General features: G+C 32.5%; 1 protein-coding gene and 1 pseudogene across 1 annotated transcript; both read left to right on the top strand.

Annotated features, from left to right (window-relative positions):
* The first annotated feature begins 3,172 nt into the window (after window positions 1–3,172).
* Window positions 3,173–5,818, top strand: LOC106338603 (annotated as a pseudogene).
* A 5,001-nt stretch (window positions 5,819–10,819) lies between these two features.
* Window positions 10,820–12,430, top strand: LOC106339979 (zyxin-like). Its single transcript, XM_013778833.1, has 3 exons — window positions 10,820–11,104; window positions 11,174–11,714; window positions 11,820–12,430. The coding sequence occupies exons 1-3, from the start codon at window positions 10,832–10,834 to the stop codon at window positions 12,014–12,016; spliced, it is 1,011 nt and encodes a 336-aa protein (XP_013634287.1). The 5' UTR covers window positions 10,820–10,831; the 3' UTR covers window positions 12,017–12,430.
* The last annotated feature ends 1,756 nt before the right edge of the window (window positions 12,431–14,186 follow it).

Below are 14,186 nucleotides of genomic sequence, written 5' to 3'. Positions count from 1 at the left end.
ATGCCCAAAATTATCATTTGCAATCCATTTTGATATCAAAAAATCAATCTTCAGCCAAATTGAGCATCTATTAAAACCGAAGAGCTCCACCCAGATTATTTTGTATCCATAATCCACCCTAACACTCAATCGAAAACATTCATCAGTATCGTCGGAAATTCCACCAGATCCATAGAAATCATGATCTCTGAAAATACTCCCAAATCTCCCTTTTACATACATACACATCCAATATTTTCTATTGCCTAACTCATGTGAGAAAGGGAAAGAATTGATTCGCTGAAAGTCTACCCAAAAATAATCATACAGAAACCAAGAAATTACCATAACGAAGAGATCCCCGAAATCCTTTATTCTCTCTTCCAGCAGATCCCAATAAGGTAGAAGTTTTTCACTAGCCAGCCTAGGACCATTCAAATTCCAAATCGGAATTTCCTTAAGATCCCCATATCTCCAGATTATGTGAAAACCCCAAGATTCCACCAGATTCGAATCCCCATGTACCGTCGCATTGAGAATCAAACCGATCCTCCTCTCCTGATGATAATCCTTACTCCGATCATCCAAAATCAAAAGGGAAAGTTGAAACTGACACAGATTCATCTTCTATTGGCAATCGCCATTTTTATCGCCGTCTAGGGTTCTTAACCATTTCTAGTTTTTCTTAGCATTAGAAAATTGCTATTATATGTCTTTGATAGCCTTACTGAAGACGCTGAAACAATGTTTTGGCGCTTAAATCTAAATTCTTGCTAAGTATTGGCGGAATCGGTAATTTTATCTTTCCGCTCACTTAATTTTCAAAATATCATTAACTAAGTGCCATTTTAAGTTTTCTTCTATTATAGTGTTTATCTAACGTTATTATATATATACGGAAATTTTTAAGTCATCTACGATAGCAGTTCACTAAAACGTGCTATAACAATGTGCTATCAATGTAGACATTTTTTGTAGTGCTAAGAAACTTTAAATTATTTTATAGGTATCAAGCCCCCGGTTTATATGTTCACACTCAAATTTGGTTTTCGGCTTTTCGCAGTGTTGAATATACGAAGCGGGACATCGTGTGGAATTCATGGAAATATTTCAAAAATAACAGTTTTCAACAAGATCATAAATACTATTAGTACTCATTGCCACACACTTTCTTTAATACAAATAATGAAATAGGGAAGGCCATAAGTCAGAGCAAGGCACAAAATACAAATTAACAATTGTGAGCCAGAAAGACATTGGCATAGCGGTTTAAGTACACAAACATAGTAAATGAAATGTAAAATAAATATATAGTAGCTTAAGCAATAACTAACTTAGTAACTACAACCTATAGAAAGAAAATAAGAGTAACTAAAACATTAAAACAACACGGACATATGGCTACAATTTCTTCGCCAAGCATCATATTTTTTGTATAACGTTGACATTTATCTATACCGTATAATAATAGGAAAAAGCTCTACCATGATTTTTTATTAAAATGGAAAAAAAATTGTATAGTTTGGATGAACTCCGTAAAATACAACAATCAGACAAAAATACATAGGTTTAACATGATTGTACATAACTTAAAGTAAAAGAAACAAATAAAATTGGCGCTTTCAGCATAAATCAAAAGTAAACACTACTCTCTCTCGAACCATTTTAAGTCCCGTATTACGAATTTAGCCAAATGCAGCGACTTTAAGATTCAATCTTCTTACATTCAACAAAAAACGATCCATTAAAATTTATAGTTTACACATATAACCAAACAAAAAACTAAAATATAAAAATAAATATATCACTGAAATAACTAATGAATATAACCAAAAATGTATATTAAAAATAACAATATGATCTTATTATTTGTTTCTTTATAATATTATTTTCAGTCCACACTGATTTTTAAATACTTTATAAATTAATATAGATATTCATATAAAATTATTTTTAATACAACTTCCCGCTCGTATGGCAGACCAATCCCTAGTAATATATATATATATATATATCATTTTTTTTTGTTAACATAGAGAACCAATATGCACTTATCTAGCAATCCACACCTCTGATTGCCAAACCAGTTTTGCCCAAGGTACCAAATTCCTTTTAATCCGAGTACTCTCCCAAACCTTCTTGGCAGAGAAAATAGACCCTTCCTTTCCATTGACATATCAAATCAGAAAATCAGAAGCAGTGGAAGGAGATATGGTAGAGATAAAAGCGAGAACCTGAAGCTGCTGATTTGACCTCGCAGGTGACATTCTCCAATCAGAATCAGTGATGCAGTCACCGACTAGAGAATATACTGGAATACTCCAATCTGCAGGACCCATAGGACCAAGGTATTCTATAAGAGGTCCGAAAGGTGTCCAGGGTCTCACCAAAAATAAGTTTCACCTCCTCCCCGAACCATAATTCGCAGGAAGGGATATGTGTCAAATTTTAACCGTTCAACAATATATTTTTCAAAAATATCAAGATATGGACCAGGCGCCACAATACGAGGGAAAAGTAAACGAGGTCGTCAAGCCGCTGGTACCAAACTCTCTAGTGATTTGCTCCTATCTTCTCTTGTTTCAGTAAGCTTATGTATATAAGTTTCTTTGTTTTCTAAGTTTTTGCTTAGCAGATTATGGGCTTGTCTCATCCTACATTCTCAAACTCTATAGTTGAAAAATCATATCTTGTATGTTTTATATCTTTTAATTTGAATGTCTTTTTTTCAAAAAAACAGCAACATATTTTCCAGAGCATATAATATTAGAAAAGTGAAACGATCCCTTTGAGAAGTGATCTAGTTGAGAAATTAAGAAAAAAATGTGTCTAATAATCTAAGTTAAAACGGTTTAGGAGTAAATTTTTTAATATTTATAAAAAGTCAAAAGTCTTTAGTCAAGACCAAAATAAATTGATTTCTTTCCCTAATTATAAATTATAATATAGAACTAAACCAAATTATTTTTGCTTACAAAAAATACAATTCTTATTTTAAAATAAGTAAATATGTAGCTTGAAAGGAAAAACAATATACAAATGTACGAATGCACAGACTGAATATGATTCAACGTTACATAAATATTCAGTCACCTACTCACCTCTTCATATATATTTACATTTTTGTTAACACCTATAAATACGCACCACTATGCACTTATCTAACAATCCAATCAACCAAATTTACATAACGATGGTTTTCTCTAATAAGCTTCATTGCCAATTGATGTTTATGATCTCATCGTTTACTCTTATTATTTTTGCATCAGCGTTATGAAGATGCAAGTGAAGCTTGTAGATGTTAATGGTCTTCTGTGATTAACTAGACGACGAAGTCACTGATGCTGGAAGCATTAGTCGTTACTACATAAGGGCATGCAGAGTGATGGGTTACCATGTGGATGCAAGAGATGCTGAGATGGAGAAGGATAAACTGGAAGTTTATGTCTTGACGTAGTCGTTGAAGTAGTTGCTGATGCAGTGTGTGTTAGAGAGTGAACCAGGAAGCATGCGGAGTGGTGGAGACCATGTGGATGCAAGATGCTGAGCTGTCGTGGAATAAACTTGAGGAACAAGTTTATACCGTGGAGAAAAGACAAGAGATAAACTTGGGAAGCAAGTTTATGCCTTGAGAAATTAGTGCATTTCAAGAAAAGAAAAGTGTACTTATTGATATAGAAGTTGTCCATATCCATGTTGCCTTGGAGACTAGGGTTTCAGGAACGAGGAGATCACTATAAAAGAGGTATGGAGTCGTGTGTATTCAACAAGACACTGGTTATTATTATAGAGGAAGGGTGAAAATCCCTTAGGGGTGTTCTTGGGTTGTGTTGAAGTACTGACGGCAGAGAGATAAGTTTGGGTAGATTAGGAATCTTTCAGTAGCAACTGTTAGGGTGTTAACAGGTTGTGTAAAGCTGATTATTAAGGCGGTTTCTAATAAAGCAATAGTTGGTTGCTTGTATCCATTTTGTCTCTTGATTTATCTTCTACATTACTCAATTGTGGTGTCATCTTTGTACTAACAATTGGTATCAGAGCAGGTCACTTAAGTTACTGGTGTGATCCTGAAGGTGAAGATGTACACGATTGTTCTATGCAGAAGACAATCATGTTGAAGGATGGCCAATATGGTCATTGGAAGGTGCGCATGAAGCTGTTGGTTCGAGGAATCAATGATGCTGCGTGGATAGCTGTGAAGACTAGGCAGGAGGAGCCTAGCATATTTACAGCAGAGGGGAAGAAGCCCAAGCCTAAGGAGCCAAGACAAGGAGTGGTTCGAGAGGTTGTTCAAGAAGTAGTTCAGTGGATGCGTCAAAGTCTGATGGAGTAGGTATAAAGGAGCAGACGGGTGTGTCTGTGATGGAAGGCTTGACATCAAGCAGGGAGAGAAGTAGTGACGTTATGATCCAAGGAGTGCATATCTCGTTGGGGAGAAGAGCATGGTAATTGACGTCCTGATGTAGATGATGCATATCTCGTGGGGGAGAAAATCATATCTACATATGAAGATGAAGATGGTGCAAGTCTCGTGGGGGAGAATGGCATATCGAGTGTGGAAGTTTCCAGGTGAGAAAACGTGGTTGTTGAACCAGAAGGGTATTGTGCTTGATCGGCACACAAATCTAAAAGGGAAAGATTGAAGATGCAAGTGGAGCTTGTAGATGTCAATGGTTTTCCGTGACTAACTAGGCGACGAAGTCACTAATGCTGGAGGGATTAGTCATTACTACATAAGGGCATGCAGAGTGGTGGGTTACCATGTGGATGCAAGAGATGCTGAGATGGAGAAGGATAAACTGGAGGTTTATGTCTTGACGTAGTCGTTGAAGTAGTTGTTGATGCAGTGTGTGTCAGAGAGTGAACCAGGATGCATGCAGAGTGGTGGAGACCATGTGGATGCAATATGCTGAGCTGTCGTGGAATAAACTTGAGGAGCAAGTTTATACCGTGGAGAAAAGACAAGAGATAAACTTGGGAAGCAAGTTTATGCCTTGAGGAATTAGTGCATTTCAAGAAAATTAAAGTGTCCTTATTGATATGGAAGTTGTCCATATCCATTTGCCTTGGAGACTAGGGTTTCAGGAACGTGGATATCACTATAAAAGAGCTATGAAGTCGTGTGTATTCTACAAGACACTGGCTATTATTATAGAGGAATGGTGAAAATCCCTTAGGAGTGTTCTTGGGTCGTGCTGAAGCAGATGCTGAAGTACTGACGACAGAGAGATAAGTTTGGGTAGATTAGGCAGCTGTTAGGGTGTTAACATGCTGTGTAAAGCTGATAAGCAAGTCTTGTAATAGATTTTTTAGGCGATTTCTAATAAAGCAATAGTTGGTTGCTTGTATCTATTTTGTCTCTTAATTTATCTTTTGCATTACTCAATTGTTGTGTCTTCTTTGCACTAACACGTTAGATGTCTCAAACGTAGTAACAGATGCAGGAACATCAGAATCAGGCGATGATACCTTATTACCTTTAGCAAGAAAGCATGTCGTAATCCACAACACTATAGAGAACAAGAAAATTCTGAATGTACATTGCAAATCAAGGGATGATGATTTGGGGATGATCCATATCCCTTGGAACCATTAGTGGGGTTTCAGATTTCATGTTAATATCTCGAAAACTACGAAGTATCGTTGCCATTTTTCGTGGTATGGAGGCGGATCTCACTATTTTGATATATTTAAAGTATCAAGAGACAATACTCCATTTGGTAAGGTTCCAATCTGTAAAGAATGCATTTGGGAGGTGAGAAAAGAGTCGAGAGATGGTAAATCCTCTATTTTTTTTATTTTTTTTTGAACACAGGTAAATCCTCTATATGTCGTATAAATTGCAATGGATATCCTCATTACTGTTTCGGTGGGACAATGAATAGTCTGTAAGGAATAATTCTATTGCTATTACTGTGTATCGTTTAATAGATATCACGAAATAAAAATGAATTGATAATAGGATTCTTCCTAATGTTCGAATGTTTAAAAGTTTTTTTTTCTTATAAGATTTTATGTTTCCACATAAACAAACTAAGGTTCTAACTCCATTTGAATTTTACACTGCTATTCCAATTCGATGGGTTTGATTCAGAGCTCCCATATGACTATATCTAGAGAAACTTGGTGATGAAGTAAATCAGCCACCCAAATTTATCAAAAAGATGATAGAGAACAACAACCTTCGAAGGGTATACAGTAAGAGACTAGAAGTAATCTTTTTCATAGCTATTGGTTGGACGGTTAATATAAAAATTAGCTGTAAATCTATGTTGGAAAAGTATATCTAATCCATAATACTATTTTAGTGTCAAAATTACACCATTTTAAAATAATTTTAGCACCAGAATTATTTACTATCAAACAATAACACCAAATATTACACTAAAAAAAATATTCTTCATTATTATATTATTAATTAAGATTCTTTTTTTTTTGATAAATACTAATTATTTTTGATAAAAGCTATTAACTAATAGTAAAAATATAATAAAAATAAAAAAATATATAATACTTCTATTTCAAATATAAATATATTATATAACAGTTATATTAAAATATTAGTTTTAAATCTTACGTGATCCAGTTATAAAATAGTAATACAAATCTTACGTAATCAACTTTAGTTAGACAATATTTAAATAAACAGTTTTGATTTCACCAGAAAACAGTTAAAAAACATTTGCCATTGCTATAGTGTATCACCAAATATGGTGTGATACAGTAGCAAATAAAAGAATCACACTATAATGCAGCCATTTTTACCGTCCGGTTGGAAAGAAAAAATGTCAAACCTTATCACTATTTTAACGTTATAGCGTCCGCTTAGAGCTGATTTAAGTATGTTGGTTGTAACTATAAATTTCTTGTATCTGTAATCAGTGCCGTCCCATACTTTTGAGAGACTTCAAGCTTTAAAGAAATTGTAGCCCTCCAATACAAACAATATGCTGTTCAAAATTAATTATAAACAAAAAGAAATAGAAGTTTGCTAGAGAATGGTTCGAACAGTAACCAATAGGTTAACCTTTGAACAATTTGACTATTAAACAAAACTAACATCTTAGAAAATGTGGCCTTCCAATTACAATTATATTTTGTGGCCTAAAGCAAATGCTTTATGTGCCTTATAGAAGGAACGGGTCTGTCTGTAATTCATTGGCTTGGCTGAAGTTGTTTTAAACTAAAACATGACTAACAATATATAAAAGATGTGCCGTAGCTCTAAAATTTTGGATGTAGTTATTTCAATGTAATACTCGGTGTTTTTGCCAACATAGGCGGACATAATCTTCTTACAAATACTTATTAGTTTATTTTTATTAATCCAAAAATCAGCACGATGAGTTATTATTTATGTGTTCAAAAATTTTAAATTAAACATCAAATTATTTGAATGTGGCAAATATTTTCATTAAAAACACTCACATATTAAAAATATTTTTAGAAAAATATTTTTGCTTGATTAACATTTGATAATAAATTGTTTTATATCTTAATTTTTAACTTTTATGATAAAAAATCATTTCAAGATAACAAAACAATATATAAGAATTATCTTTTTTTACAGTATGATATTATTAATAATAAATTTGTTTTTAATTATATAAATAAAAATATATAAAAATTCATTAATAGTGTCATTGACTTTAACCGCTCTAACTTTTAACGTGAGAGTTCGAATACGAAAAATAACTTCGCAAATCACAAACTTTAAATCAAACATCAAATATTTATCAAGCAAAAAAAATTTATCTAAAATATAATTTTATTTTTTTAATCAAATAATTTTCTTTAATTATAATATATATAAATTACTGAAAACATGAACAAAAGAAAAATTATCAAAGATAATTGAAATCATGACACATAAGCAAAATTAGCTAAAATCATGGATAACACTCTGGGCAGAGGCACTTGTGCCGAACACACAGAGGGCAGTAACTCAGATGGTGGCCACGTCCTTACCGTCAATCTCAGGCCGATGGTGTTTTACAAATGGTTCTTCGAAAGAAAATGATCGTTTTTCGGAACAAGGTTGGTATAGTACTCTACAAGGTTTTGATGGCCTGATGGGAGCACGTAATGTTTGGCCTAGCCTATCACCACTGCATGCAGAGGTGGAAGCGCTAGTATGGGCATTGTAATGTATGAGGAACTTACATCAGTATCGGATCACTTTTGCAATGGATTGTTCTCAATTGGTGAAGATGGTGTCGGAACCAGAAGAATGACCAGCTTTTGCAAGTTATTCGGAAGATATCAAGAACCTGAAAGAAAATTTTCTCAGCTCAAAAATCATTCATGTATCAAGGACGCAAAATACAAATGCGGATACCCTAGCACGCAATGTCAGGAAACAGCCGTCTTTCGTCGTTCACATGGATGCGGAGCCCCCAATTTGGTATTCACAATCAATATGAGTCTGTTTTAAGTTGATGTCAAAAAAAAAACATGGATAACATGACAAATAAGCAAATTCACATAATAAAAACATTTTTTGAAAATATCTTTATACAAATGTTTTTGCTTGATTAAAATATGATTATAATTTTTATATCTTAATTTTTCGCTTTTATTATAGAAAATATATTATTTCAAGATAATAATACAATATATAAACTAATTCTTTTTTTTAATAAAATCTGATATTATTAATTTAAATTATTTTTAATTATATAATGAAAAATATAAATTAGTGAAAACATGACAAAAAGTAAAATTATCTAAGATCATTGAAATCATGACACATAAGCAAAAATTAGCTAAAATCATAGATAACATGACAAGTAAGCAAATTCACTTATAATATTTGATTATAATTTTTTTATATTTTAATTTTTAACTTTTAACATAGAAAAAAATATTATTTCAAGATAAGAACACAATATATACAAAAAATCCTTTTTTTATAAAATCTGATATTATTGATATATAATTCTGTTTTATTATATAATGAAAAATATAAATTATTGAAAACATGACAAAAAAGTTTATCTAAGATCATTGAAATCATGACACATAAGCAGAATTAGCTAAAATTATGGATAACATGACAAGTAAGTAATTAAGTAAATTCACTTTTGAAATAATAGTATAGATAGATAAAAAAATCATGTTATTAAAAAATCGACAGTTTTATAAAATTTATCTAAAACAATAAAAATTCGAAATATGATTAGTACATAGTAATAAATAAGTGTTACATTAAAGTTCTTTATTTTTCATTTTGTTTTTACTTAACTGATAATTTCTGTTTTAAGTTTATCAAACGTTAGTATAGTTGATGTTTAAATATATTTATCATTGATTTAATTATGCTAAATTTTTGATATCTGGTACGTAGTAATATGTACTATGTACGTTAGACAAATTATTAGGCCAAGATCCGCGTTTTGCGGATAACAAACATTATGTATGCAAATTACTTTTATATATATTGTTTATTTTGTATTTATTTATATTTTAGGAAATAATAAATATATTAAATGATTGTATGAAAATTAGATTAAACACATAATTAAAAAAGATCACTCTTGTTTATTTACAATAATTTTACTGGTAAATAAAATAAAACAATCATTTTTATTTATTTTATATGGTATTTAATTAAATTTAAATGATATTAACATAGATATATATTATATTTTAATATGAATATTTATTAATTGAAGCGTCATATTCATATAATTTTATTAGCATTTGTATATTTGCACAAACAAAAAAATTTAAACCATTAATCATAAAATTTTTAATATGAAATTTTAATAGTTTTAGTAATTTTGAATCATTTAAAAAAAATTAATAAAAATATTAAGATCTTAATAGTTTTTCAATGCAAATTTCTAAATTAACATATTTTTATATGGTATATAGTTTAATTAAAATGATAATATATATGTGTGTATGTATAATCTGAATATCTATTAAATCATACTTTATATTCATATGATTTTATGATTATTTGTATCTTGTTATGACAAAAAGAAAATCAAATCATTGCTCATAAAATTTTGAAAGTGAGATTTTTAACAATTTAAATAATTTATAGTCGTTTTTAAAAAAAATTCAAAATATAAGATATAAGAAAAATCTAAATTTTTGTTTATGTTTAATGTGATTGTTTAATTTATTTTAATAATATAAAAATAAACAAAAACGATGGAGAATACAAAACACCAACAATAATTAAAATATCTATTAATTATCTATTGAAATATTCAAATCAAAAAATTGTAATATATTTTTATTTTTAACTTTTGATAAATTTAAAGTATATATGATTAAAATTTTTAAAACGTAATTTAAACGGATTATCCGAATCCAACCAAATTTATAAATACCCAAATGAAACTTAAATTCTTAACCTTGAAAATTAGAAATCCAAATAAACTCGTCTGAATCCGAATGGGTACTCGGACACATATCCTTAAATTAAATAGACTTTGGATTTCAGATTTCTATTTCAATCAATAAATAAAACACTGTAAACCAGTTTTTCCTCCTATCATTCCTATTAATGTTTTGTACGTTACAGACAACGAAGCAGCGGCTGGATTTTAGTGGAGATCAGATACCACATAAACACATAAGTGTGACCAGACCACTAACCCCTGTGACTTCTCGTTTTCTCATTTGAGCTTTTACATCTTGTTGGTCAACAACCAGTTGGGTTATCTAATGTGGACCAGGAATTACGGACTAATAAAATAAAATAAACATAAACATCAGGGGTACAAAAGCAAATATAATAATATTTTTAGCTGTTTCATTAAACCCTCCTGGAACCTTTATAAACAGAGAACCCTCTTAACAATTTTTATTACACAACAAACAGAGGCCCACTGTCGTTATGTTAGCGCCGCCAGTAGCCGCCGCGTCCTCTGACATCCATTCGCCTTGTCTCGCGGCATTCGAACAACCAATGGAGAAAGCCCTTGTCTCCGAATCAACTCTGAGTCAACTTTTCCCTAACGAGTTCCCTTACGAGTTCGCTTTCACCTATCCAGAGGACTTAACGGAGACGGAGGACGAGACAAATGACGAAGAAAATGACTTCCTTGCCGGGTTGACTCGCAGACTCACTCAGCGCCTCCCTTCCCCTCCTCCCATCGACGAGGCTAAGGTTTGTTCAAAGCTTTACTCTTTTCAAATGTTAACTTAAGACTCAATAGTTTCGCTCATCTTGATTCAGGTGAATTCTACTAAGTCAACTCGGAGTGGAAACAAGAGTCCCAACGGTCCGTTCTCGCAAGCCCTTTCACCGCCGGAAACTCCGTGCCGTAAAGAAGACTCTGTGAAAGTTGTATCTGCTGCAGCTGGAGAAGTCCCCAAGATCAAATCTGATGCAAAACCCAACAGACGCCCAAACCCTAATTCTTTCGTCCCATTTCCTCAAAACGCGGCGTTTTACAACTACCATTACTACTACTACTACTGGCTAAGGCAGACGCAACCAGCTCTGTTCGCGTATCCTTATCCCGTTAGAGGCGTTTTCGCCGCTCCAACCGCCGTTAAACAGCCGTGTGCTGGTACCGGCGTTTTCACCGGTCCAACCGCCGTTAAACAACCGTCTGCTGGTACCGGCGTTTTCACCGTTCCAAACGCCGTTAAACAGCCGTCTGCTGGCACCGGCGCTTTCACCGCTCCAAACGCCGTTAAACAGCCGTCTGTTGGTACGGGCGTTTTCCTTCCCCGGAATTGCACAAACCCTTCTACTTCCTGGAAGAAAGCAGGTAACTTTGACGAGTTTTCATGAATTAAAAGTCTTGAAATTTTGATAAATTTTGCTAGATTTTTCGACTTCTAGAAACTAAACTGGAATATAAACTGGATTTCAGGTAAGTGTGTTAAGTTGCCGACGAAGGTTGTTCAGACGGAACATCCTAAAACTGAAAAACTCTCTGGTGGGATTCAATCACGTTCGCAAGCTCATCTTTCTGCAGGATGTAGCAAACTCGACCGTGGTACAAAGTCTGCGGTGACTGGTGGCTGTCCCAAGGAAGAAAGTCATCTTCCACAAGAATGGATGTACTGATTTAAAAAAAAATCAGGTTCTGTAATGGTTTAGATTTATTGGTGAGATAGTTGGTTACTGGTTATAGTAAAGAATAATTGTGTGGGATGAGTTAGATGGGGGATTTATTGGTTATTGCTTAATTTATGTTTTAATAAGACCATTTTTTGGTGGCCATGGGAGGAATTTTCAGCTGCTCTTCCTTTGGTTAAGGTTATATCTTTGTAGTTTTAGTTGCGGCGCAACAGAATAGATGATGAGTTGAGAGTACTTCAGGGTGTTTTCTGCTCCTTTTGGAATCTATGGGGGTTGCAATAAAGTATTTGTAATATTTGTTTGGTTGGTTTTTTAATAAATGAAGCAAAGTTTGTATTCAATCATAGTGGTGATGGAAAAAGATCGGTGATGATTGGTTTGACTGAGGCTTTAAAAATTTAGCCGTAGATAAATCGGTTGTAGCTGTAAAGTTGTTACTGTAGATTTTTTCTGCAGAAACTTTTGCTGTAGTTAAATTTGTTGTAGCTGTAAGCTGTAGGCTGTATATATTTTAAAATAAAAATGAAATATGTGTTGTATATATAAAATTATTATTTTATATCAATTAAAATAATTTATATTAATATTTTTTAATAAATTATCAAAATTTATTGTAATTTAAAATGTAATATGTAAATAATATTTATATTATTTAAATATCTTAATAATTTAAAAACACTCAAAATCAAAATTAAAATATTTATAAAAGTTTTTATTATGATTATATAATTTATTTGATATTATAGATATATTTTTTTCATTTACAGATTCTACGGCCTATAAAAAGAAGATGTAGGGTTTTTGCCTAAAATACATAAGAAAAAGTTTTGTTTTATTTTTTTTTGCTGTAGTTTTAAAAATAAAGCTAAAGCATGATTGGTAAAACTAAATAAAAACTTGATGTAGACTTTAATTTTTAAAAGTAAAGTTACAACATGATTGGTAAAATTTAGTGATTTAAAAATAAATAAAGCTAAAGCAGAGAGATAAAACTCAACCAATGACCTCGTAGCATCTGGAAGCATCTGTGTCTTGAGAAAGGTTTGTGAACTTTGGCTTCAAGCTTGCTTAGTTTAAGACAAGAAAAGAAAGACGAACGGTGAGATGTTTGAGTTGGCCCGCATCATACTCTTGAAACATTGACGTTCTATAGATAGATTATTTTCTTGAATTGATGTTGCTTTCTTTTAATCAAAGATTCTAAGCATTCCAGCACATGTAAATTGATTACCACTTTGTTATCGTAGGCTCCCAATCTAAATCTGCTTTGAATCTTCTTTGCGCCTCGGCACAACAACACGGTCTTTGGGCTTCCAGAAATGGGCTACTATAGGGCCTTCTCCAACCCTAAAACATGTTGCATTATTTGCTTTGTATGCACTTTTTGTTAGTATAAATTTAAGGGCAATTCTCCATAATGGCACTTTTGAAGTTTTTGTCACCAAAATAGTATCAGAAGAAGAAAGTCACAAAAATGACATTCATTAATTGGCAAAATGTCTCTGATACCCTTGTTTTAAAATTAATACAACAAACAGAAAAAAAAAATCAGAACCGCTTCTCTCTCACGCGACGCGACGGCGATTCTTCTTCTCGATCTCTTCGACGCGACGCGACGGCGGCGACGCTCTCCGATTTCGTTTTATCATTTCCGGTGATCATCTCACGAAGATTCGACTCTCCAAGGTATGATTCCTCTTCTTAGGGTTTCCTATTTGGGGATTTCGATTTGTTGTTTGAATATTTGATGTTCCGAGTTCTTTTTGTTGATAATTTGTTCCGATTTGATATTGCTTCAAAGCTGAATGGTGTGTGTTGTTCTTCGTTTTGTTATGGTTCTAAATGGAACCAAGCTTTGTTAATCTAAAATTTTTAGAATTTCATAGTTAAGAACACACACAAAAATTGTAGCTTTTTCTTATGTTTTAATCGTTATTATCAATGATTTATGAAGAAAAAGTACAATTTTACTTTGTGCTTTAATGGTATGTTGCAGATTCAAGCTTCTTTGTGAGTGATCTCGTTGTCTACTGCTTCTTGCTTGTGTATAGGCTTGGTGAAATCCGAGAGTTCACGAGTGTGTGTTTTTAGTTCGTGTTGCTTTTGAATTTGGGTCTGAGGTCTGAGGTATTGATAGAGTTATACATATTTAGGA

Source organism: Brassica oleracea, chromosome C4, assembly GCF_000695525.1.
Source record: "Brassica oleracea var. oleracea cultivar TO1000 chromosome C4, BOL, whole genome shotgun sequence".
Classification (NCBI taxonomy): Eukaryota; Viridiplantae; Streptophyta; class Magnoliopsida; order Brassicales; family Brassicaceae; genus Brassica; species Brassica oleracea.
The sequence above is the reverse complement of the archived record's forward strand: the minus strand, read 5'-3'. Positions and strand labels throughout refer to the sequence as shown.